Source organism: Bos mutus, chromosome 10 (genome assembly GCF_027580195.1).
Source record: "Bos mutus isolate GX-2022 chromosome 10, NWIPB_WYAK_1.1, whole genome shotgun sequence".
Lineage (NCBI taxonomy): Eukaryota > Metazoa > Chordata > Mammalia > Artiodactyla > Bovidae > Bos > Bos mutus.
In genome coordinates this window covers 27,302,588-27,327,325 of record NC_091626.1, presented here as the reverse complement: position 1 = coordinate 27,327,325, position 24,738 = coordinate 27,302,588, and the positions used below count along the sequence as shown (strand labels likewise).

The following is a 24,738-nucleotide window of genomic DNA, read 5'->3' as shown; positions in this document are numbered from 1 at the left end:
AAGGGTCATTGGGGTCTTTTCAGGTGATTGACAAGGTTAAAACAGTTTTCGCATTACTACTAAGATACTGTTTGCCTTTTTTGCACTCATTCTTTCACAGGTGTGTAGTGGAGTTTCAGAGACTTACATGATATGTCTTGATACAATCACTGTGATTTTATTATTTTTAAATGAATTTGTAAATTAGTAATAAAAACTAGTTTTATTTTCAGCAATGGTGTGTGTTGGCAGATGTAAGACAGAGACAACTTTGAGGATTCTCAATAATTTTTGATAGTGTAAGGGGGACTTGAGAACAAAGAGTTGAGAACCACTGCTCCTTTATTCATAATTTTTTCTTTCTGAAATGTGTTTTCTTTGACTTTCTTAAGAAATCCTCTTCAAATTTCATAAAAGATGGGCTCATATTTTCTTCTAGAAGTTTTTTTTTTTTTTTCAATTTCTTTCTTTCTTTATGGCTGCCCTAGGTCTTCCTTGCTGAGCACAGGCCTTCTCTAGTTGCGGAAAGCGGGGGCTCCTCTAGCTGCGGTGCACGGGCTTCTCTCGCTGTGGAGCAGGGGCTCTAGGGTGGGGCCTCCGTAGTTGTGGCACACAGGCTTAGTTGCCCCGCAGCGTGTGAAATCTTCCGGGACCACGGGGATTAAACTGGCGTCTGCTTCTTTGGCAGGTGGATTCACCACTGTACCACCACAGAAGTCTTTCTTCTGGAAGTTTACTAGTGTACTTTTGTGGGTGCTGTCTGCCGTTTCCCAGGCCCTTCAGCCACTTAATTTTATACCTTCTCAGAACATTTGTAGAGCCTTAATAGAACATTTTCCATGCCTTTTTTATAGCAGAATTTTTTTGAGCTTTTTGGGGTGAGGGGAGCAGTGTGGATGGAAGGATAGGCAGGGATTTAGTCACCTTTCCCAGATCCTTTGTTTAAGAGAGGGTCCCAGCATTCTGCAGTTTATTGCTGTGTCTCCTTGAGATGCTGGTGCACTCTGATTTTGGATCCTTGTGTTTATTAGTTCATCACAACTTGCTGTCCAAGGACCAGAACTCACCAGTGACAGGGATTCTGGAAGCGCCTACCCTCTCTAAAGCCCCCATTTTCCACTGGACGTTTGAGTTCCTTTTAGAGAAGGAACCAGGAAGCTCTCTTTTTCCTGGTTGTGTCCGGGCGGGCTGGCTGGGCAGGGGGGTGGGGGCAGTGTGCAGGCAGGCAGCTGCCAGGTTAACTACAGTTGGGGGCATAAATGGTAGCCCCCTTTAAGGGGAAAAAAAAAAAAAAAAGTACTGCTAACATCCAAGGCCTCACCTTTCACTAGACTCTTAACTGGTTTCTCTGTTCCCAGTATATTCCTTACCTCCCTCCCCTCAAATCTGTCTTCTACCCTGCAGGCAGCATAACTCAAAGTCTCAGACTTAAGCCAGAAAGAAAAACACCAATACAGTATACTAATGCATATATATGGAATTTAGAAAGATGGTAACAATAACCCTGTATACGAGACAGCAAAAGAGACACTGATGTATAGAACAGTCTTTTGGACTCTGTGGGAGAGGGAGAGGGTGAGATGATTTGGGAGAATGGCATTGAAATATGTATAATATCATACATGAAACGAGTCGCCAGTCCAGGTTCGATGCACGATACTGGATGCTTGGGGCTGGTGCACTGGGATGACCCAGAGGGATGGTATGGGGAGCGAGGAGGGAGGAGGGTTCAGGATGGGGAACACGTGTATGCCTGTGGTGGATTCATTTTGATATATGGCAGAACCAATACAATATTGTAAAGTTTAAAAAAAAAAAATCTCAGACTTAGCATGATTCTTCTCCCCTTAAAACAAAAACAAACTCAAAGCTTGCTGTGAGGCTGCTGTTAAGGTCTGTACCCTCACCTGTGCAATCTCTCCAGCCACTTCCCTAGCCTATGCTCCGTCCAGGAAACGCCACCAGGCATTTATTCCCATGACACACCATCAGATGTGCCCCCAGTGCCTCGCTGATGCTGTTCCCTCCACCTCAGATGCTGCTTTGATTGCCGATCTTTTCAGTAAAGCGACACCGTAAATTATATTATTTACCCCTTAGTTATGTTCTAGAGGTGTTTGTATGTGCCCCATGTGTCAGGGGAGAGCTTGTTTGACTCTTAGCCAGGCCCCACAAAACTCAAATACAGATTCTAAGAAGATGATCCCTTTCATCTTTCATCCCTACTAACTCCGCCTTTCCAATTAAAATGAAGACTTGGAGTTGACCTCTTTTTAGTCTTTGTTTCACTTGTGGCTTTTCTGGGGGACAGCTGTTCCATCTCCTTCCCTTCCCGCAAGTTCCTTCCCCATAAATTGTTTACTGCGTTGACTCCTGTCACTTTGCACTCCGGTTCTTTAGTAACCGCAAGCGAAGGGGATTTCTTTTTTGTGGTTAAGGAGCTGATGTAGACATCCTAATAAATTGTCTTCCAGCATGTCTTACTTGCAAGGGCGGGAATGTGCTGAACAGACAAACGAAAGCACCTGGTCCCCCACAGTTACTGCTCGTTTTGAAAAAAATAATAAACTGACATTTATTTCAAATTGACTAGCGTATTTTGAAAGTGATGCATGAGTTGTATGTGTGCGATAACGCTGCCAGCAGAAAGGCGCTGCTCAGGGAAGGAATTCTGGATGGTGTTGTGTTTCCCATTTAGCCACACCCAGACTCCTGCTTCCCCTTCAGCAGCTTAAAAAAAGAAAATTCCACAAACTCTGGAAATCTGTTAAAGATGCAGACTAGGTAGATTAACTTCTTTTCTGAAAGAGCTTTGTAGCAGGAATCCACATGGTTCTAGAGAAATGGGGCTCCCACATGAACTCCTGCAGGCCTGTGTGCTTGCTGTAAGAGGTTGGGGTGGGGGGGACCTAAGAAGGGCTGCAAGTCAGAGACTCTGAGCTTGCAGGAGCCTTCTTCACATCATTATTGTGTCTGAAAGACGTGACTTTCTTTGACAGCTTGTTTAATGGCCCTTTCATTGGTTCTTGAGAATGGTCACTAGGTAGATTGGGAGAGTAAGAAGCAGAAGGGGACAAGTTATTCTTTGCTCTGTTGCTGATAAGGGCAAAGCTAGGATTGATCTGTTGCACGCTGCCTCCTGGTTCATGCAAACAGGCCATATGGGCATGAATTCTCAAGTTCAGGGAGAAGGGGCTTATGCCAAAGTGAGGTCTGAACACATAGATGCTGGTTACTGGGTATGAATACATTAGGCCTTTATATGGACATGGACCTGAGTGGTTTCCTTTGCGGGTGATGCTTTTCTTTCTTCTTATTTGAAAAGTACTGCTAATGTTGCTGTACTGTTTGATTAGCAGTAGTTATAAAGATGAAAGATGAGGAGTAGTTAGGTAAGCCTTGCAGATCAAGCAAAATGATATGAATTTTCTCCTCCTAACCCAGTTTGTTCGTGCACCCTCCCCTGAAATGCAGACACTCTGGAATATGTGAGAAAATAATCCTTATGATCAAACATAATGTATAAAATACAAAACATACCGACCGCCCCATTAAAAAAAAAAAGAAGAAGAATGCGATTATTGCAAAAGGATTTTACCATCCTCCAAAGGAAGTGGCAACCCATTCCAGTATTCTTGCTGGGAAAATTCCATGGACAGAGGAGCCCAGCAGGCTGTAGTCCATGGGGTTGCAAGGAGTCAGACACAACTTAGTGACTAAGCAACTCCTCCAAAGGAGTTACCATAGTTGTTTGTGTGGTGCAGCTTGTGGGATCTCAGTTCCCTGACTGGGGATCAAACCTGAGCCCTGTCAGTGAGAGCACCCAGTCCTAACCACTGGACCGCCAGAGAATTCCCTGTGCGGTTGCTTTTAAGTGGAAGTACCTCTGGTGGGTGTGAAATACTGCATTAGCACCCAGCTTGACGGGGTCACATCTGCTGTTGAAGGAGTCCAGGAAGAGAAGGAGGAGATGGGGAGCTTCCACGGCACCTTGGCAGAATGAAATGAGGCATTAGGTAGGGCCACCAGCTCTGAGAAGTGCTGCACTCTACGCCTGGCCAGGAGGATTTGCCTCCTTCCCTCTCCCACCCCCCACAGCTTGTCTCTCCTGCTCCTGCACAGCAGGCTTCTTTGCCAAGGATGAAGAGCTTGGATGTCAAATTCTTTCTCTCTGCCCTTGGCAAGGCAGGGTGTTATATTTGTTTTTTAAAGAAGCCTTTTTGCACTTGGGGAATTTTTTTCTTTTCTCTTATGGGAAGTTGCTTCATCATTTCCCAAAAATATACCGCACCTCTTGTTTAAACAGGGTGCCCTTGAAGAGCTTTGGAGCCTGAAGCGGGATGGGGGTGTTGTGAAATCTTTTGTTTAACGCTTTGATGAGAGCTGGAATGCTCGCTCTCTGCAGGCAGAAGTGTCAGGATTTGCCAGGACTGGGTCCAGGAGTTGGGTGTTGAGGGGGAGAGACTCCCTGAGATGCAAGAACTGGGGTCTTTTTAAGCATTTAAACAGTCCATGTTGTAAGAGGTATCAGCCCTTCTGGGCACAGACTCTATCACGTTTTTGTCCAGTGCCTTCAGTGTGCCCAGGCTGGAGAACATGGATTTGCTGTTCTTTTGAGATGCTGATGGTACCCTGGAGAGGCAAGACCAACTCACGCATAGCAACGGTGAACAAAACAGTAGTAAGTGTGGGCTAAATTGTGAAGTCGTGGGCACTTCATTTCAGAGAAAGGGAATTCCTACAGAAGAGAGCACTGAGGCCAGGCCTTGCACTGTCGGGGGAGGGGGGTGTTAAGCTGATGTCGGGTAAGAAAGGACATTTGAGAGGGGAAGGAGGAGCTGAGAAGAGCCAGCAGGCTGACCTGAGGCCACGAACGTGGGTGAGTAAGCCCAATGGTGGGGGTAGCCTAGCGGGACTTGACGTCGGAGAAACAGGACAGACCAAATTGTGGAGGGCCTAGCACATCCAGGAGAAACATTTAGACTTACAGGAAGAAATGGGCAGCCTTTCTCAGATTCTGAGAAGAGAGTAGCAGCATTAGGAAAAATGTGGCTTTGGGGAATATTAGCTGACCAGAGTAAGCTAGAATATGCCTTCAGGTGGGCAGGAGGAGAACCCCAGCTCCATCCACCGCTCTTGGGAGGAAGTCATACTTGGGTCCTTGGAGAGAGGGATGGCCTGGTACATGGCTTCTGTCTTGGGTGAGCGTGGTCGCACATTGCCCGTGGCCTATGGCCGCCTGCAGCTTCCCCTGGCAGGGCACAGCAACTTAGGCCATGAGGTTAGTGCTGTCTGGCTAGGAGCAGGTGTTAGGTGCCAGCTCGAGCTAAACTTTGACTAGGGCCCCTGTGGAGGTGCTATGCCCAGGTGGGCCCAGTAGAGCCAGGCACGTAGTGCGGTGGGTTCCATGCTGCTCGTTTTAGGTTGGGATTGACCAGGGATGATTGCTCAGATCCAGACAACATGGGTCACCTTGTGCCTAATCAGGAGTCGGGGTGCATCATGCAGAATCCTTGCCCGTGCTGAGTTCTGTGCCCTCCACCCATGCCCTCCACCCATTCACAATCGTAAATAAGGAGTTTGGGTAGCTTTGGACTATAAATAATACCAAAGAGGATCAGTCAGAAAGTATTCTTCTTAATAGACTACTAGTAGCTGCTGTTTATAGAAAGTGAAAATTGAGAAAATAAATTATTGTCGAGGGAGATTGCGTCAGTGGGGACAAACACATCATCGCAAGATCTATTAAGTTCCAATAGAAAGAGGGAAGAGTAAATGATTGCCAAGGGAAGTACTGCCCAGTTTGCCTAAGTCAGGAACATAGTGACAGTTTCCATACCAGCCACTGGGCCTGGGCGGGGCCTGCCCCTCCCAGCTGACCCACCCCAAGCTCCCTGGCACGGACCCAGAGCATGTCCAGGGCAGGCATCAGGTTTGGAACCCTGGGAAGTGAGCGGCTCCTCTTTGGGGATCATCCCAGCCTGTCACCAGGGCAGGGTGTAGGCCAGCAGAGGCTCAGCTGCCACTCTGGGTATGGGCCCTGGTGCAGGAGAGGGACGAGTGCCGGGGACCAGCCCCGGCTGATCCAGGGTATTCGAAGGAGAGACGGCATAGGCGAGGATCAGGATATAATAGCTTCAATTAGATATTAATTAAAGATATAAAGAGTAATAGAATAAGGATAGCTCAGTAGGAAAATTCAGTGGAGAAAAGAGGCTGAGTAGCTTGGTTTACGCGGGAGACCAATAAAACTTCAAGACAAGAAGTTCGCACCACTTACGTAGGCCGCAGGCGCCCTTCCGTTCTCCCCCAAGGAGAGGAGACACTGAGGCCTCCCGGTCGGATCTTAGAAGCCCAGGCATAATTAGTAAGCATGGTGGGTTCCAAGGCCCAGATGGAGACTCAGCCAGAGGGAGAGAGAGAGCGACATGGGGAGACCAGTATTTCGAGAAACTGATCCCAAATCTTTATTTTCCAGAGTCTGTTTTTATACACTGAGATGTTATACAAAAGTCACGTGGGGACAGCAGTCCTGACTTTTATTGAAGTCAGGTGCTTCACACAAATGTATACAGAGGTCTTAGGGGTGTTACATCATCTTCTGGCCAGGGGGGCCTGCTGACAATTTACAACCCTCTCCTTGTGACAGCGGTCAGTCAGTCAAGACACTTATTTCTCCAGGGCTGATTATTCTCAAAACAGACGCCACCCAAATAAAGTTACATTCCTACAGGGTGAGGGTGTAGTGGGTTTTAGTTAAGGAAAGAATTTACTTAGCCTAAGGTCTAACGTGATTAATATCAAAGGTCAATTCTATATATTCATTAATGTGTGTAAGGGCAGGGGATATGGAGACTTAGCAACAAACATTGGCTCAACAAATGAAAAACCCTTCACCAACACAATTTCTAATCAGCCCATTATACTTATACTAATAGTTTTCTAACTTTTCTAAGGAACCTGTTTTTAGAAGGTTTAAAGCATCTTGTGCCTCTCACGGTTGGGAGGCTGTGAGCGATCACGTGTGGCCGGACAAGCCTGTCAGGCAGGCCAGAGAACCTTCAGAGGAGTTTGTAGGTTAAAACACTCTTATCACGCCCAGGAATTATTATAAACTGGAGCTCTAAGTTAACTCCTTCTCCAAAAGAGGTGGTGGGGGACAGCCCCCCGTAAAGTCAGAGGTGTAGGTAAGAGCACAAAGTAGTAAAGTAGGCAGGCTCTGGTTATGGGGGTAGACGCTCGAGGATTTCCAGGGGGACTCCTGAGGCTCGATCCCGCCTTTGCGTATGTCGAGCCTCCTTCCTCATGACCTTTGCCATGGGCGGAGTACCTCACTCTGGCCCCCAACAGACGAGGGCTTAGCTTGAAGCCTCAAGACATTAGCTTTGACATCATGTTGCTGCTTTTAAAGACCAGTGGTTTTTTCCCTTTTTTTTTTTTTTTGAAAACTAAGGCCCCAGACACACTGTTCAGATTGCTGGTAGATAAATGCTAAAACCCATTCTGAGTAATCGCCTTTTTTTTTTTTTTTAACAGTTGAGTAACAGAGTAGTCCACAAAACAAGATTTGACTGTAATGGGCCAGCCCACATTTGCAGAAGGTCCAGCTGTCTTTGGGCTTCCCAGGTGGCACTAGTGGTAAAGAACCCTCTCCTGCTAATGCAGGAGACCTAAGAGACGTGGGTTTGATCCCTGGGTTGGTAAGATCCCCTGGAGGAGGGCATGGCAACCCATTCCAGTGTTCTTGCCTGGAGAATCCCATGGACAGAGGAGCCTGGTAGGCTGTAGTCCATAGGGTCGCAAAGAGTCAGACAAGACTGAAGCAACTTAACACACACACACCCCTCTCTTTTTTTTGTTGTTGTGTTTTTTTTTAATGCTTCATTTTATTTATTAATTTTTAAATTAATTATTTTACTTTACAATATTGTATTGGTTTTGCCATACATTGACATGAATCCTCCACTGGTGTACATGTGTTCCCCATCCTGAACCCCCCTCCCACCTCCCTCCCCATCCCATCCCTCTGGGTCATCTCAGTGTACCAGCCCCAAGCACCCTGTATCATGCATCAAACCTGGACTGGTGATTCCTTTCACATATGATATTATACATGTTCCAATGCCATTCTCCCAAATCATCCCAACCTCGCCCTCTCCCACAGAGTCCAAAAGACTGTTCTATACATCTGTGTGTCTTTTGCTGTCTTGCATACAGAGTTATCGTTACCATCTTTCTAAATTCCATATATATGCGTTAGTATACTGCATTGGTGTTTTTCTTTCTGGCTTACTTCACTCTGTATAATAGACTCCAGTTTCATCCACCTCATTAGAACTGATTCAAATGTATTCTTTTTAATGGCTGAGTAATATTCCATTGTGTATATGTACCACAGCTTTCTTATCCATTCATCTGCTGATGGACATCTAGGTTGCTTCCATGTCCTGGCTATTATAAACAGTGCTTCGATGAACATTGGAGTACACGTGTCTCTTTCAATTCTGGTTTCCTCAGTGTGTATGCCCAGCAGTGGGATTGCTGGGTTATATGGCAGTTCTATTTCCAGTTTATTAAGGAATCTCCACACTGTTCTCCATAGTGGCTGTACTAGTTTGCATTCCCACCAACAGTGTAAGTAAGAGGGTTCCCTTTTCTCCACACCCTCTCCAGCATTTATTGCTTGTCGACTTTTGGATAGCAGCCATTCTGACTGGCATGAAATGGTACCTCATTGTGGTTTTGATTTGCTTTACTCTGATAATGAGTGATGTTGAGCATCTTTTCATACATTTGTTAGCTATCTGTATGTCTTCTTTGGAGAAATGTCTGTTTAGTTCTTTGGCCCACTTTTTGATTGGGTCATTTATTTTTCTGGAATTGAGCTGCAAGAGTTGCTTGTATAGTTGTGAGATTAATTCTTTGTCCGTTGCTTCATTTGCTGTTATTTTCTCCCATTCTGAAGGCTGTCTTTTCATCTTGCTTATAGTTGCCTTTGTTGTACAGAAGCTTTTAATTTTAATTAGGCCCCATTTGTTTATTTTTGCTTTTATTTCCAATATTCTGGGAGGTGGGTCATAGAGGATCCTGCTGTGATTTATGTCAGAGAGTGTTTTGCCTATGTTTTCCTCTAGGAGTTTTATAGTTGCTGGTCTTACGTTTAGATCTTTAATCCATTTTGAGTTTATTTTTGTGTATGGTGTTAGAAAGTGTTCTAGTTTCATTCTTTTTTTTTTTTTAACAACTGATTATTGATTTATTAAAAAGGTTGATTTAGGCATCGGCAATGGTGACTTCCACCTTGACTCCCGGCTCAATAGTGATGGAAGTGATCTGCTTGACAACTTCAGAAGGACTGTGCAGATCAATGAGTCGCTTGTGGATCCTCATTTGGAATCGATCCCAAGTCTTAGAACCTTCACCACAAGGAGTTTTCCTCGTAGTTATTCTCAGAGTCTTGGTAGGCATCCGAACTGGTCCTTTAACTTTGAGATTCTTTTCCTTCACGCCTCCGATCAGGTCAACACACACCTTCTCCAGAGACTTCACGTTGCGGCTGGTGTGGGTGATCCTAATCCGGTGAATGGCCACCTCTGGCTCCACGGGAGTCTTGCCGGTGTCTTTAAAGGCCATGGCTGTGGTGGCTTCCTGACTGACTTGTTCCTCGGTGAGAACGAACAGCGGTGAGTCAGGAGCAGGAGCGGGCGGCACAAAGGTCCATGGCAGCCTCCACCACGTCTTCCTCAAAGAGCTAGTTTCATTCTTTTACAAGTGGTTGACCAGTTTTCCCAGCACCACTTGTTAAAGAGATTGTCCTTTCTCCATTGTATATTCTTGCCTCCTTTGTCAAAGATAAGGTGTCCATAGGTGCATGGATTTATCTCTGGGCTTTCTATTTTGTTCCATTGATCTATATTCTGTCTTTGTGCCAGTACCATACTGTCTCAATGACTGTGGCTTTGTAGTAGAGCCTGAAGTCAGGCAGGTTTATTCCTCCAGTTCCATTCTTCTTTCTTAAGATTGGTTTGGCTATTCGAGGTTTTTTGTATTTTCATACAAATTGTGAAATTATTTGTTCTAGTTCTCTGAAAAATACCGTTGGTAGCTTGATAAGGATTGCATTGAATCTATAGATTGCTTTGAGTAGTATACTCATTTTCACTATATTGATTCTTCCGATCGGTGAACACAGTATATCTCTCCATCTATTTGTGTCCTTTTTGATTTCTTTCACCAGTGTTTTATAGTTTTCTATATATAGGTCTTTTTGTTTCTTTAGGTAGATATATTCCTAAGTATTTTATTCTTTTCTTTGCAATGGTGAATGGAATTGTTTCCTTAATCTCTCTTTATGTTTTCTCATTGTTAGTGTATAGGAATGCAAGGGATTTCTGTGACACACACAGCTCTCTTTGCTCTTTATTATCTTTGTCCCTCAGAGAGGTGAGGCTGGCTGGGAAAATTGAGAGGATTGTGTGAGAGAAAGCAGCAGGCCCACAGTTCAGAATCAGTTGCTCTGCAACTTCTCTGCCATCTTGGAGTGTATGGTTTCATTTGGTTTTGCACATGGACTGCAAGTACAAATAGACTAGCCCCAGAGGATTGCCCACCCACTCCTGTGGAGTCTATGAAGCACATGGATTCTCTTTCCTGTAGGCCTAGTTACTCCTAGCAGCTGGGGGTGAGGTGGGGATGGAGAGACTATTGTTCTGCTCACATTATTCCACTGCGAGAAGTACCTGCGAAGACTCAGGATCGCCACCTGCACATGTAACAAGCCTTTTCCATCAACAAGGCAGAGAGAATCGGAAACCCAGGATGAGTAACAGGCCTGTGGCGTGTGCCGACTAGCTTGGCTTCCCTTGGTGCCATGCAAACCTATGCACCCTGGCTGCAGTCCTGGCTTCTTTGTGAAGTGCAGGTATGTGTGTGTTGCTGAGTGCCAGTGATCCTTAGACACATTCCTCATTCATATTCAGGCCTTTGGGGCTAGGGTGTAAGGGGCAAAAGAGTGCAAATCGGATACCTCGTGAGGTGGTTCTGAAACAGTGCTGAGCAGTCAGCTTTTAAAAGTTTGTCTTAGAAACAACCTGTACTTTGGTACATTGTAAATTGACACCCCAGTTGCCTTTTGGGTAACGAGTTTGGACTTTGGTGCAGCAGCTGAGAAGGAAACCTCATGGGCGGTGGGTCTGGGGTGTGGCTGCCTGCCAGCTTGCAGCATGCTCTGAGCAGCCTCACAGACTCCATCTGTGCAGCCGTGTATGTTGCAGCAGTAACTTGGATTTGGGGCCCTTTATTCTCTACGGATGAGTTGAAAATGGGAAAATGACATTGCTGATGGTAGTTATAAGAAGGGCAGGTCTTCTAAAGCTGATAATAATTGAGGAGAAGATTTTGAAGTTCAGCATGCCAAGAGCCGGGGATCATTAGTGTTGGTTGAGCATTTGCTGACTCTTAAGTCAACGGCCCTCCTCAGTGGTGAAGAGGAAGAACATAGTTAAAGAATAGTGTAAAAAAAAAACCAAAAACCTGAGTTATGCTGTCCAGGAGTATAAAAGGCAAAGCATTATTAGGCATTTTAGCATCTCGTTTGGCTTCCTGAGAGCCCATCTTCTTTATATATATTATAATATATAAACCTATCATTTGACTTCAGGGGGGCTGTCTCTGGAGAAATGGAAAAACTATAACCAGGTTCCCCTGTGATCAAGACTTGTGCAGAAACAAAACCCTGTTTGTAAGGGTGCAAGGCCCGTCTGGGCTTCTGGGGCTGAATCTGTCCCTTGGAACACAGTCCATGTTGACCTACTCTCAAGGCCTTTCCCCTGGCAGTTTACTCATTTATATGCTGATGTCTGTCATCTTTTTTCTATTTAGATACTTTTAACCTATGATTTTAAGCTGTCAGATGGGCTGCGTTTATTTAAAAGGCTAGGCTGCTCAAACACTGCTGGCTTTCTCTAACTGGAAAAGTCCCAGGTTTGGGGAGGTAAGAGAAAATCAACCACCAAAAATAAACTAGAAACTCGTGCCTGGACTGTGAACTCTTTTGTATACTCCAGTCTCAGTCCTTGACTTTGTGAGTATAGAGTTTTATTATATGTGTGCTTTAAACAACTAAGTTTTTAAGCAAAAACCACTGACATCCCACACCAGGGTACCATTATAATGGAAAGAGAAAAATCTTTAATTATAGCAGCGTTGTGGCCTTCTCCCATGCCTGGCTAGCCAAGGCATGGAGTTGATAAGCATACAGTGTCTTTCATACTTGCCATTACAACATGTTAATTAAGAGAATTCAGCTGTGGCACCAGCTGGGGATGTCTGGCTTTGTGGAAGATTGCAATTAGATGCTTTATTTTCTATTTTCTTTTTCCCCTTTCAACTTTGGTGGAATGCCTTTGAGTGGGGGCTTTTAGTCTCAGCAGTATAAATACTTTAATGTGCCTAATTATGTAATCATACACTTACACTCCTCTGTGTACACACACACCGTTTTATGGATTTTTATCCCCTTTTCCAGTACATGGGGCATCTCGCCTGCTTTTTGGTTTGGTTGGTATTCTGTGCCATGGGCAGGAAGACGAGGAGGGCCAGAGACAGTTTGGGGTTTTCCTCCAATTATGATCTGTCCCTCTGCTCCCTGCCCCCGCCCCCACTCTCCTTTATCTCTCAAATAATTAGCATCTCAATAGTTTCCTAGCAAAGTCAAGGTAATTTAAATGAAATTGGACTTTATAATACTATATCTTTCCGTGAATTTGCAAGTGCAGTCTTTCAAAGTGTATAGTTTTATTTTTCTCAGTCCTCAATTCCAGGCAGGCCTAGGGCATGAGCCTGGACATGAGAGCTCAGGCACAATGGAACCCATTGATTTCTGGCATTCAGCTTGCGCGGAGAGGTCCTGTGACCCCAGCTGTTAGACCGGGATCTGGGAGCAGCTGTTTTCCGAGATTGAGTCCTCCAGGGATAGGCCATCTGCTGCTGTGTGAGAGAACCCTGGGAACGAAATTGACCGCAGGACATCTCTGTACTCCTTTTCTCTGCTCTAGTCCCTGCAGTTTTTCCCGGGCCCCCTCACCTTGGCACACTTAAGACACATGATGCATCTGCACCGGAGAGCTCACATGGTTTCTTTCGGTCCTTCTGCTGCCCTGGCTCTGCCACACCTGCACCCCAGCTCCACTGAAAACTAGTTGCCAGAGTTGGCAGGGAGATTCAGATGGTTTCTTCAGCTGGATTAGAAACATAGAGCCGGCTTTTCGTTTTATTGGTAGTAATAATAGTAGTAGGGAAGAAGAACCCAAGAGTTTTTCATTATTCAGATTTGTATTTGGGGCCCTCCCTGATTTTCTGAATTTCCAGCTATGTCCTGCTACACACACACACACACACACACACACACACACACCCTCTTCTTGCTCCTCTGCTTATGCCTTTGTCTCCCCCTTGCTCCCCCTTGCATGCTCTTCCCCGTCCTTTATGCAAGTCACAGTCTTTCATCCCATGTCACAGTCCTGTTTACCTCTAGATTTGGAGTTCTGGTATCATTTCTTTCTTCCTTTCTGATCTCTTCCCCTGTTGAATTAACCCTTCTTCAGAACCTCCTAGTGTAGCCCAGATTGATTTCTAACATGTGTCTCCTGTGGTTATTTATTAGACCACAAGCTCCCAGAAGGTAGGGTCGGTATCTTTGTTGCCTTCCCAACCCTCCTTCCCCATTGCCTGCCACAGTGCTGTAGTGCTTAGTAAAAACCTATTGAAAGAACAGATGGATACATGCAATCCTTAGGTGAACTGTAGGAGATAGAGTAGATGTTACTATTATTATAACCTACTTGGGGCGCCTCATCTGTACCCCCAAAGAGTGTGAAGTCTCCTCAGGAACAGTGAAAGTCGCTCAGTTGTGTCTGCCTCTTTGTGACCCCGTGGACTGTAGCCTGCCAGGCTCCTCTGTCCATGGAATTCTCCAGGCCAGAATACTGGAGTGGGCAGCCATTCCCTTCTCCAGGGGATCTTCCCAACCCAGGGGTCGAACCCAGGTCTCCCGCATTGCGGGTAGACTGTTTGCCGTCCGAGTCACCAGGGATGTATTATTTACTCTCGAAGTTCTGTCACCAACCTGGCACACTGGTCGGGGCTCATAGATACGAAAATGTTATATTGAGAAAGCATTCCTAGTAGAAAGAAATCCAGAGGGAATAAGAATCAAGGTTTGCAAGTGTTTTTTAACTCTCTTCTAATGGGTGAAAGTCATTAAACCATTCTTTGGAAGATAAAAGATTAAAGGATATTTTCTGTTCACCTGTGTGATGTTTGGACACAGGTATCTTCTGACGCACAAATGACTGAGACTGCAACAGGCAATGTCTTCTGACCCGGAATCTTGTCTGGTCAGTCACAAGTGGCTTACCAGGCGCAGGGGCCCAAAGACCTGAGAGAGGCAGGGGAGGCAACAGGAAGGTGGGGCTCAGATGGACAAATAAAAAGCACGGTTGAGACTCTGTCCCTGAAGCTCACTAATCTGTTTTGCGTTTGCTTTGTTTAATGATCAAGAGATCTTGACAGCCTGTCACAGCCAGGCTAATAAATACTCAAGCTAAAATCAAAGGGGAAGCAGGTCCCAGACATGTGAGAAAGCGCTTGAGGGCAGGGGCCCTGCCATGGACCTCACAGCGGGTCTGATGTGAGTGAATTCACAGGAGGTGAGAGAGACTCTGGCCTTCCCTGCTGCCTGGGACAAGGAAAGGGATCTGCCAGGAGTCCTCTGGCTCCGTCTGGCCCAGAACTTTAGAAAGACTCACAAACTGAAAGTTCAGTTCAGTCGCTCAGTCATTTCTGACTCTTTGCGATCCCATGGACTGCAGCACCCTGGCTTCCCTGTCTATCACCAACTCCTGGAGCTTGCTCAAACTCATGTCAATTGAGTTCGTGATGCCTTCCAACCATCTTATCCTCTGTCATCCTCTTCTCTTCCTGCCTTCAATCTTTCTCAGCATCAGGGTCTTTTCCAATGAGTCAGTTTTTTGCATCAGGTGGCCAAAGTTTTGGAGTTTCAGTTTCAGCATCCATCAGTCCTTCCAGTGAATATTCAAGAGTGATTGCCTTTTGGACTGACTGGGGGTAAAGAAGAATAAAACTCCTCTGGGGAGACTTCTCACCACCCTTGATCAGCTGATGATAGCAGAGGGTGGGAAGTTCCCTTTCTAGGAAGTGCAGAGGAAACCAAGAAGGCCGGACAAGCTCCTTTTCCTGTGGTGGCTGTATGAACAGTGTGGTTAAACTGATGAGGCATTTAAAGAAGAGACTCTCCTTCCTCACGAGATGGAGGAAGACTCTCCAGATGAATAGATTTTGTAACTTTTGACTCCATCTTCCCATGGCCCATCGGTCACAGTGTTCCTCATTTTTGTTGGCTCAGAGGTGATTAAGGCAATGACCCCTGGCCCTTGCCACTTCATTCCCCATGCCACGCACCCCACCCTCCAAAGAACCGCCTTGTCTTTTCCCTTTTATATCTCCTAATCTCGTGGTAGGGTCAGGCCTGACACAAACCCCCACGGAATGTGCAGGGCTCACTTTATGGCCGGCCTTCGACCTGTAGTCTGTTATTTGCACCTTGTCTGTCACAGCAAGATCCATCACATCTCTTTCTTCAGAAAAGATGATTCAGACCTTTACCCCTCAATTACTGGGTGGGTGTTTTTCCAAGAAGTGTAGCGCTTGCCAGTTACAGGTCACCTCCATCGCTGATTTCTGCCCCCTCAGCTGATTTCTGCCGCCCTCTGTGGCTAGAGTTTACCAGTTGCTCCCTTTCGTTCACTGCAGGTGTGTGAGCCTGGGCAAGCAGCAGTGGCTTGTTGAGCACCCAGCATAAGCAAGGCGCTGCCTGACTCCCTGTTTGGAGGCACGCAGCAGAGGCTGTTTATTCTGGGCCTTGGCAGAGCTGCCCTGGTGATCCTCTGTATTCTAGGCGGTGGGCAGAAGGGCAGCCCTCTATCTAAATGTAGCTCACACCCCCGTTCTGCACTCAGTGGCGGGCTTCCTGTCATGTATCCCTCTTGGAAGGTGGGTGTTCCCAAGCTGAAAATGCCCCCATGCCCTCTCCCACTTGCAGCTTTGGGATCCGTGCTCCTTAAATAGCTCCATTGTTTGTAATGCTCACAGATTACTAAAGGAAACCGTCTTGCCTTTTCCCCCCAGCTCTCTGGAAAAATGTGGCCCCACTTGAGATATGAGCTGAGTTCTCTGGGCACAAGTAAACTCACCAGTCCACATTCTTCGCCAAACAGGAATTACTGCAACTTTTTGTCAGATGGACCCCACCCCCATGCTACACTTTTGTAGGTCTTGGGGTAACTTTTTTGGTGGCATCTGTAGTCAAGGAGCTGGAGAAAGGCATGCCAGAGTTTCAATCCAGACTCTACTACCAGGTAGATTTGTAATCTCAGGCCACTACTAAATTGCTCAGAGCATCACTTTCTTCATCTGAACAAATTGAGTATGACACCACTTTCCTCATAGGATGGGAGAGTTAAAAATAGGATAGTAACTTTAAATTGCCTCTCATAGCGCCTGGTGATAAATGTTAATTCTCTTCATCACTTCTACCCTGTTAGACAGCAGAGATCTTTAAATTTGTTTTAAATTTAAATTTGTGTTTCTCGAAGGCCTACTGTGTGTGCCTGACACCAGACTTGGCATAAGGTATTTCCATCAGATGGTAGACTGGGAATGAAACCACAACTCTGAGTCCAGCCCTGTCGTAAACTCCCAGCCAGACTCTGAAGTCAGTTATCACTCGCTCATCAGTTCTCCTTCTGAGGTTGCTCAGTGCCTTAAGCAGCTGACTGGGGCCTTCCTGCAGAGGACCAGCCTCCATCCTCCTAGAGGTGGGGAATTCTGAGGGCAAGAGCAGACACGTGGGCAGCTTCTTCAATGATAGGATAAAGGAGATGAGACCAGGAAGTAGCAGTCGCTGATGAGAAAAAATAAACATCTGTTTTCTCTTAACCCTTTACTGCTCTCAGGGGAACGTAGTATCATTTGTTAAGCACGTGGAATGGCCTGTCTCCTTAGCCCTGCTGGCATCCCACCATCCTGGGGTGGAGGCGGTGGAAAATTGTGGGTGCTGCTCTCTTAAGTCACTGCGGTGGGTGGGAGGGTTTTTGATACTGTGAGGCCCAGGCCTGGAGCAGCAACAGGAGAAGGGTCCTCCTGCCTGCTCGTCTTCTCAGTTGTACAGTAGGGGTGGGGTGAGGGTGTAGCCCCAGGTGGCCGCGTGTCTCTCAAGTCCCTGAGCTGTGAGAAAAGGGGTGAAAGGGTAACAGGCCATATGGAGGCCATTAATCTTCCCTGGTGGCTCAGAGGGTAAAGTGTCTGCCTGCAGTGCTGGAGACCTGGGTTCAATTCCCAGGTCGGGAAGATGCCCCAGAGAAGGCAATGGCAACCCACTCCAGTACTCTTGCCCGGAAAATTCCACGGACAGAGGAGCCTGGTAGGCTACAGTCCATGGGATCACAAAGAGAGTCGCACATGACTGAGCATCTTCATTTCTCTGTCAGCCAAGAACAGCTCAGGCTCTGCTGAGAACACAGTGGGGCAGGGGGCTGGCATATTACTGAGCTGGAGGAGGGGACAGCAGGCAAGCCAGAGTGCTCATCCTACTCCTCTCACTGCCTGTCCCTCTCCAGACATCAAGAAATTTCTGAAGCAATCCCTTTTCTTTGCTGGAGTCTTTGCCCTACCCTATTCCAAAAACCACAGGTAAGAAATTAGTTTACATTTATACAAATCAGTTTACATTTACAAATCACATTTATAGTGTGAATAATAAATGTAAAGAATTTAAAGAAAGTGCCTACTGTGTGCCAGGCTTGATGCAAGACACTTTCAGGTACATAGTTTCATCCATCCCCTTAAGCACTTCACGAAGGTGAGTATTGGCTGCTAGGAAGTAAGGCCCAGGAGAGGGCAGGCCCCCAGGTCAAACCCTGATTCACCATCAGACCACGCTGTGACTCTGCATGGCCCGATTCTGGTGGCTGGGAGTGTATTTTCACGGGGAGATGGCAGTTTAGAGAACATGAGATGTCCCATGCCGAGGGCGTCTCCCTGCTAGAAACCACGCAGCTCAGATTAGGATGGAGCCCAAGGTCTTTTAACTGAGATCACACACCTGGTCTCAGGGCTTAATGAAGCACAGGTTCTTGACGTCTGATTACAGAAAGAATTCAATGAGAGACAGAGTGATAGGTAAGAAGTAGATTTATTTACAGAGAGACACAGTCCACAGACAAGAGTGTGGGCCATCTCAGAAAGCAAGACTCCAAAATGTGGTGTGGTTATACTTTGTATGGATTGGCTGATTTCATAGATTAATAAGTGGGAGGGTTATTCCAACTGTTTTGGGGAAGAGGGCGGGGATTTCCAGGAACTGGGCCACCACCCACTTTTCAGCTTTCTATGGTTGGCCTCAGACCTGTCATGGCCTTGGCCGGTGTGTCAATTAGCTGATGCGTTACAGTGAGTGTATAAAGAGGCTCAGAGTCTCCTGGAAGTTTCGTCTTCCACCATCTTGGGCCTTGTTAGTTCTAACCAGTTTTTTGTTGTGTCCTATGACTATGTCATTCTAAACATTGTGCCCTGCCTGCCAACTTCCCTCCTGTTTCAGCTGTTATCCGCTCCTGATTCATCTCAAATCAGAAACCATGTGACCCTTTGCATTTAAAAAGACAGTGCCTTGAAATGTGGGCAAAATTTTGTAGGTGAAGTCAGTTTCTGCCAGTTTCTGTACCGAGATCTGGGAATAAAAGAAGCAGAACAAATGCTTACCCTACAGCTTGGGTATGTGGGTGGGTTAGTGGAGAGGTGGGGTGGACCGACCTGTGAGAAAATAATTGCAGAGACAACAGTACAGCCAGTGCTTTATGGGGAGGCAGGAAGATGTGTGGAGAAAAGAGGAGGGTGATAGAGCTGCTGTTTATTGACTGCTTGGTGTGTGAGAGGCATGATTGTGATGAATCTGCACAGCGCCCACGAGGTACACACCTTTACTGTCCCCCTCTTACAGGTGAGGGAACTGGGGAATGGGAAGACCCGCCCAAGCCCACGCAGTGGGGAACTGTCCTAGCTCACCCGGCTGCTCTCACTGTAGGCCGGGGGTAGGCTCTGCCCGTGCCGCTTAGTTCTCTTTGGGACGGTGTCCTGGGCAGGCGACCTGGGAGCCGAGTCTTGACAGTTGGGTGGGGCTCCAGCTGACCCTGTGTACTTTCAGGTCAGGGTTTCCAGGCCAAGGAGCAGCACTGCTTCCTTCAGAACAACTTTGGTGGCCACTCTCAGATGACAGGAGTTTTCATGTTTGGGGCAAGGTGCCATAAAGAAAATGTTCTTCCTTCTTGTAGGCTCTGACCTGCCGGCTGGCATGTCCCCTCTCCTGTGAGGTGAGGGGAGTGAAAGATGCAGGCCTGAAGCAGGAGGGACAGCCTCTGAAGCTGGACCTGCTTGTGAGCCTCAGTCCCCTGGAGCGGGGCTTGGGCCGGGCCTCTGCGAGAGGGCAGCCTGAGCCATGGTGGCTTCTGCTGCTGCTCACCCCCACTTGCTCTGGAACCACACCCTGGGAAAGGCTGGAGCGCCCGCAGCTGGCCCTCCCCCGCGTTTGGGAAGTTCTCATGAGAAAAGGGATCCTGGCTGGACAATGGGCTTCCTGTCTGACCGCTGGGAAGGTTTGTCTCAGAGGAGAGGAAGGTTGCAAATGGCATGAGAAATCATCTCTTCCCTTTCGTTGCATGCTGCCTGTTTTAGACTGGTGACTAGTTTGACTAGGGGATCAGGAAGGCAGAGCGCGGGGGAAAGAGATGGACAGAAGCAGCCCCTGGTTCTCTCTGGAGGAGCCAACCTCCTCTGGCCTGGTTCTCCACCCCCGCCGTGCGCCCAAGGTGGGACTCTGCCCTGACATGGCTGCGGGCGCTTCTGCACAGATAGGACGCTTCTCCTCGAGCCTCCCACACGGTGCTCAGTTCAGAACTGGAGTGGCTGGAGGACTAACAGGAGAGGAATCTCAGGGGGCGATGAGGCTGGCCATCCACCCAACTTGACGCAGGTTTGCAAATGGCAGACAAGACCTCAGAGGCCTTCTGGTTCAGCGCCTGCATGTATGGAAATTGAGACCAGGAGAGACCAGTGTCCACAGGCAGCACACAGATCGCCTTTGTCACTGGGCTCCCCTCCTTGTGGCTCACTTTCTCAGGTGGGCTGTGAGAGGAGAAGCTGGACACAGAACCCTTGTTACTGCCCAGTGCCATGGAGCGGAAGCCAGCCTTCCTGGGTTCAGATCTTTACTCGCCGGGTGACCGTGACCAAGTTTTTTAAGCTCTCTCACTCTATCCATTTGCTCATCTGTATAATGTTATAACAATACGTTTCTTATAGGGTTTTTGTGAAATTTGAATGTGTTAAGACATGTAAAGTGCTTAGACTGATACTTGGCATATAGTAGGTGGTCAGTGAATAGGAGGAGCCTGGTAGGCTACAGTCCATGGCATCGTGAAGAGTCGGACACAACTGAGCGACTTCACTTTTCACTTTCATGCATTGGAGAAGGAAATGGCACTCCAGTGTTCTTGCCTGGAGAATCCCAGGGACAAGAGCCTGGTGAGCTGTTGTCCATGTGGTTGCACAGAGTCGGACACGACTGACATGACTTAGCAGCAGCAGCAGTGAATAGGAGCTGTTATTACTGAGATTTCTAAGGGAGGCCTTAGAAGAAACCTTTATACCACAGTGAGATGTGGTAACCCAACCACTACGCCCACCCCGACCCCAGCCCCTTGCATTTGTCTGTAATACCCAGTTCCAGCTTCCTTGAGAGGCTTTCTTGAGGAGAATCACCTCCCCGTTGAACTAGCGAGCTCACACCTTTCCCAGAGCAGCGAGATGTTCCAGAGGTCCAGGCCTAGTCCATTGGGGGATGGACTGGTACCCTCGCCTCCTCTGCAGGTCTGCCTGGACTTCTCAGTCAAGCCTGCAGCTCAGGAGCCAAGCGCCTGTTGAGTCATTTAGAGATGAGCGGCTCGGAGGAAATTACTCAACTCAGCTAAGGCTCATTGTTTTTAATCGGTAAAATGGAAAAAAAAAATTAAGCCTCATTGTTTTTAATCTGTAAAATGGAAAAAAATATAGTACCTGCTTTGTGTAAAGAGAGAGCTCAGAAGAGTGCCTGGCACAGGTAATAATGCTTTTCACAGTAATTATTATTTTCCTAGTCTTACGTCCAAAAAGAAATTTGCACATTTGAATACCTTTCCCAACCCCTACTCCCCGTTTTGCCTTGCTTTCTCTCTGGCTCTCTCTATTCCTAACAGAGCCTTGAGGGCTAGAAATAGAAATTAAACCTTCGTGTATTGAGAAAGGGTTTTGAAAGCAAGCATGTCAACAGTGCTTTAAAGAACAACCTGAGGGACCCTGAGTGCTCCACGGCATCTTCATCTGCTGTTTACCCTCCGGTCTCACACCTAGTGGTGTGGTCTGAACCCTTCCTTCTGTTCTCAGACCCCCATCATTTGTGCCATCAGTACAATGGCCACTAGCCTCGAGTGACTGTTGAGAACTTGAAATGAGATTTGTTTGACCTGAAATGTGCCATAATTGTAGAAAAGAGTATTATCAAATATCTCATTAATAAATTTTTATATTATGTATTGAGATAGCAAACGTGTATTTTGCATATTTTGGTTAAATAAAATATATCATTAAGATTAATGTGACTAAGGAAAATGTAAAATCACCTCTGTGGCCGCATTGTATTTCTGGGGGACAGTATTGTGCTCGGTGTTTGCTTCCCATCCATTCCTTCCTCCCCTTTCTATTTTTTTGCACCTGCTTCTCTTTGCCTGGGCCCTCACCTTCCTCTGGTTGCCAGCAGTTCTCAGATGAACAGAAAAGATGTCCCTGCTCAGAAGGACACCCAGGGCCAATAGAAGAGCTCAGCTTTGAGCAATTTGCTTCTTTCATTTACATGAGAGTTAGCCCTGCATGTCTGTGTCCTGTCGACTGTAATCTTTCTGAGGGTTTGGTCCTGTCACGCTTAGCTCTGTGGCCCTGCTAGAGCATCTTAGGAGGAGGGGTGCTCTGATTGTGTGATGGAGTTACAGTCACACAGGGACACGTGTGATACCGCCTCTGCTGCGTTCCTTGGTGACCACAGCTGCTGTGTTGATGTGCTGGGTTTGGGGGAACCACTTTGTTCTCCTCTGAATTCCTAGAAAAGTTTTCTCTGGCCATCCTTTCTTTCAGCACCTTCACTAAGCACCTATTTCTCTGTGCCCATTGTGTTATAAATGCCACTACACTGGTTTTAGTGTAAAACGACATTATTTCAAACCTGCAAGTGGATACTAAACACAGTTTCTTAAGCCCAGGCACTTAAAGTCACAAAAGAATCAGACGCGACTGAAGCAACTTGGCACGTACGCACGATGTGAGGGAGTTGGTGGGGGGTGTTGTTTTGTACTTTGTTGGGGTATAGTTACTTTACAATGTTGTGTTTCTGCTGTACAGTGACGCGAATCAACTATATGTATACATATATCCCCTCTTTTTTGAATTTCCTCCCCATTTAGGTCACTACAGAGCATTGAGTAGAGTTCCCTGTGCTATGCAGTGGGTTCTCATTATCTATTTTATACATATTTGTGGGAGTTTAGGGTTTTCTTGATGACTGACATCAGATGGAAGTCTCTTCTGTTGAGTCTTTTTAACTGAACTAGGTATTTGCATTCTGCTTCCCTTCCTCAAGCTGATCTTCACCATCCCTACCCTCCACACCTCATTTTAAAAGGGGCTCTTGGAAGGAAAGTTATGACCAACCTAGATAGCATATTCAAAAGCAGAGACATTACTTTGCCAACAAAGGTCCGTCTAGTCAAGGCTATGGTTTTTCCTGTGGTGATGTATGGATGTGAGAGTTGGACTGTGAAGAAGGCTGAGCGCCGAAGAATTGATGCTTTTGAACTGTGGTGTTGGAGAAGACTCTCGAGAGTCCCTTGGACTGCAAGGAGATCCAACCAGTCTATTCTGAAGGAGATCAGCCCTGGGATTTCTTTGGAAGGAATGATGCTAAAGCTAAAACTCCAGTACTTTGGCCACCTGATGCGAAGAGTTGACTCATTGGAAAAGACTCTGATGCTGGGAGGGATTGGGGGCAGGAGGAGAAGGGAACAACAGAGGATGAGATGGCTGGATGGCATGACTGACTCGATGGACGTGAGTCTGAGTGAACTCTGGGAGCTGGTGATGGACAGGGAGGCCTGGCGTGCTGCGATTCATGGGGTCGCAAAGAGTTGGACACAACTGAGCAACTGAACTGAGCAGTGTGTTAAACTTGACACTTTGACTCCAAGGCCATTCCTGGAGCTTCTTTTGATTCATTTGTTATGGAATCTTAGAATTTGTTTTGTCTCTGATTCCTCGCTTCCTCTTAAAAGTCTGGTCCCCAGAACAGCAGAAGAAAATCACATTATCTGAGGGCTGATTGGGGGCTCTTATTGGTTTCTGCTCTTGGTTTAGGCTCAGGGATGGGAGTACCAGCCAGATCATTCTGCCTCCTCTCCGTCTGCTGCCTCCCCATCTGGTCTGTGTCTCCTGCTTCATGACAGCTGTGCCCTGGGCACTCCACAGGCACCCTGAAGAATTACCTTGCTGATTCCTGTGCTCATGGGAGGCCAAAAAAAGTGGCTGTAAGAGATAATGGGAAGCAGAGAAGGAAGCTAAAGAGAGCTAATTGATTTTTTTTTTTTCTGTAAAATTTCTATCTTCTGGCTTTCTCCCTCTTCTTTTTAAAATTATGCAGCTTTGCCAAATCAGATGAGTTCATTGTCTTCTTGGGGCTAAGAACAGATCTTGAAACTCCCTCTGCGGACCTGGGGTTGTCAGAGAGAGCAAGCTTGATGCACAGATTAAGTCAGCCTCTTGCCCAGAACAGTGGCTCCCGGAAGCCACCGAGTGATTTATTTGATCCTCCTCATGTTCTTCCCAGTCCTTTGACGCCCAGGCGTCCCTGAGACCCTCTCCCAACGCCTGCTCCCTGCCAAGGCGCTCCCACTCTGCTTTCTGATTGGGCAAGAGGGCTGTATTTTTTTCCTTATGTTCTTGGCATCTTAAAACAATCCTGCCTTTTTCTGATTTTTCCTTCTGAGACCTCCTTATTTCTTCCTTGGACTTGGGGCGGTCCCTTCGTGATGCTGAGGCTGTTCTACCCTAGTTTGTCTCTTTTGTATGGTCCTCATAGAATGTTTTAATCCAGTTTATTTCCCCATGCGAGGGTGGCTCTACTGCTGACCTTCTCCAAAGGTTTTTTCCTCCTCTCTTTGACTTACATCAAAGTCAGCTCTTCTTGTGATTTCACCCATTGAATATGGTATGAACACCTCCTATTGCAGCCAGGGCCCCTCTGCAAAATGGTTTCTTCACAATATTATTACTTCTACTATTACTGTTACCATTATTTTATTTATTTATTTATTTGGACAAATTTTCTCATGCAGTCAAGCTAACCTAGGCTACCTGATGTTCTCTGGGCTTAATCTACACTTTGCTGCTTTGGAGCATTCGATTCAAACCGCCACCTCCTTTCCCGCTGAAATCAAGCCCCATTGAAAATGCCGCTTCCTTCAGTAGCCATTCCTGGCCCTTCCCCACACAAGGTTGATCTCTCCTGCTCTGAACTCCCCCTCTTGCAGCACTAATCTCATTCTTTGA

At 46.7% G+C, this 24,738-nt stretch overlaps 2 protein-coding genes across 6 annotated transcripts in view; one reads left to right on the top strand and one right to left on the bottom strand.

The window, feature by feature from the left end:
* The window catches only part of SUSD6 (sushi domain containing 6), a 96,327-nt gene that overhangs the window by 59,001 nt on the left and 12,588 nt on the right, over positions 1–24,738 (top strand). The window contains exon 2 of one of the 5 annotated variants that reach the window (XM_070377657.1): positions 4,548–4,660. The exons of the other annotated variants lie outside the window; for them this stretch is intronic. Within the exon in view, the coding sequence (XP_070233758.1) occupies position 4,660 (1 nt within the window). The 5' untranslated portion in view covers positions 4,548–4,659. The remainder of the gene's footprint in view (positions 1–4,547; positions 4,661–24,738) is intronic. 5 annotated transcript variants of the gene reach the window in all.
* LOC138989497 (small ribosomal subunit protein uS10-like) lies at positions 9,212–9,707 on the bottom strand. The gene has a single exon (XM_070378506.1). The coding sequence runs from the start codon at positions 9,610–9,612 to the stop codon at positions 9,253–9,255; it is 360 nt and encodes a 119-aa protein (XP_070234607.1). The 5' UTR covers positions 9,613–9,707; the 3' UTR covers positions 9,212–9,252.

Excerpts from the sequence above, each read along its gene's own strand:
- LOC138989497 (XM_070378506.1), bottom strand. The coding sequence starts at position 9,612 with ATGGCCTTTAAAGACACCGGCAAGACTCCCGTGGAGCCAGAGGTGGCC.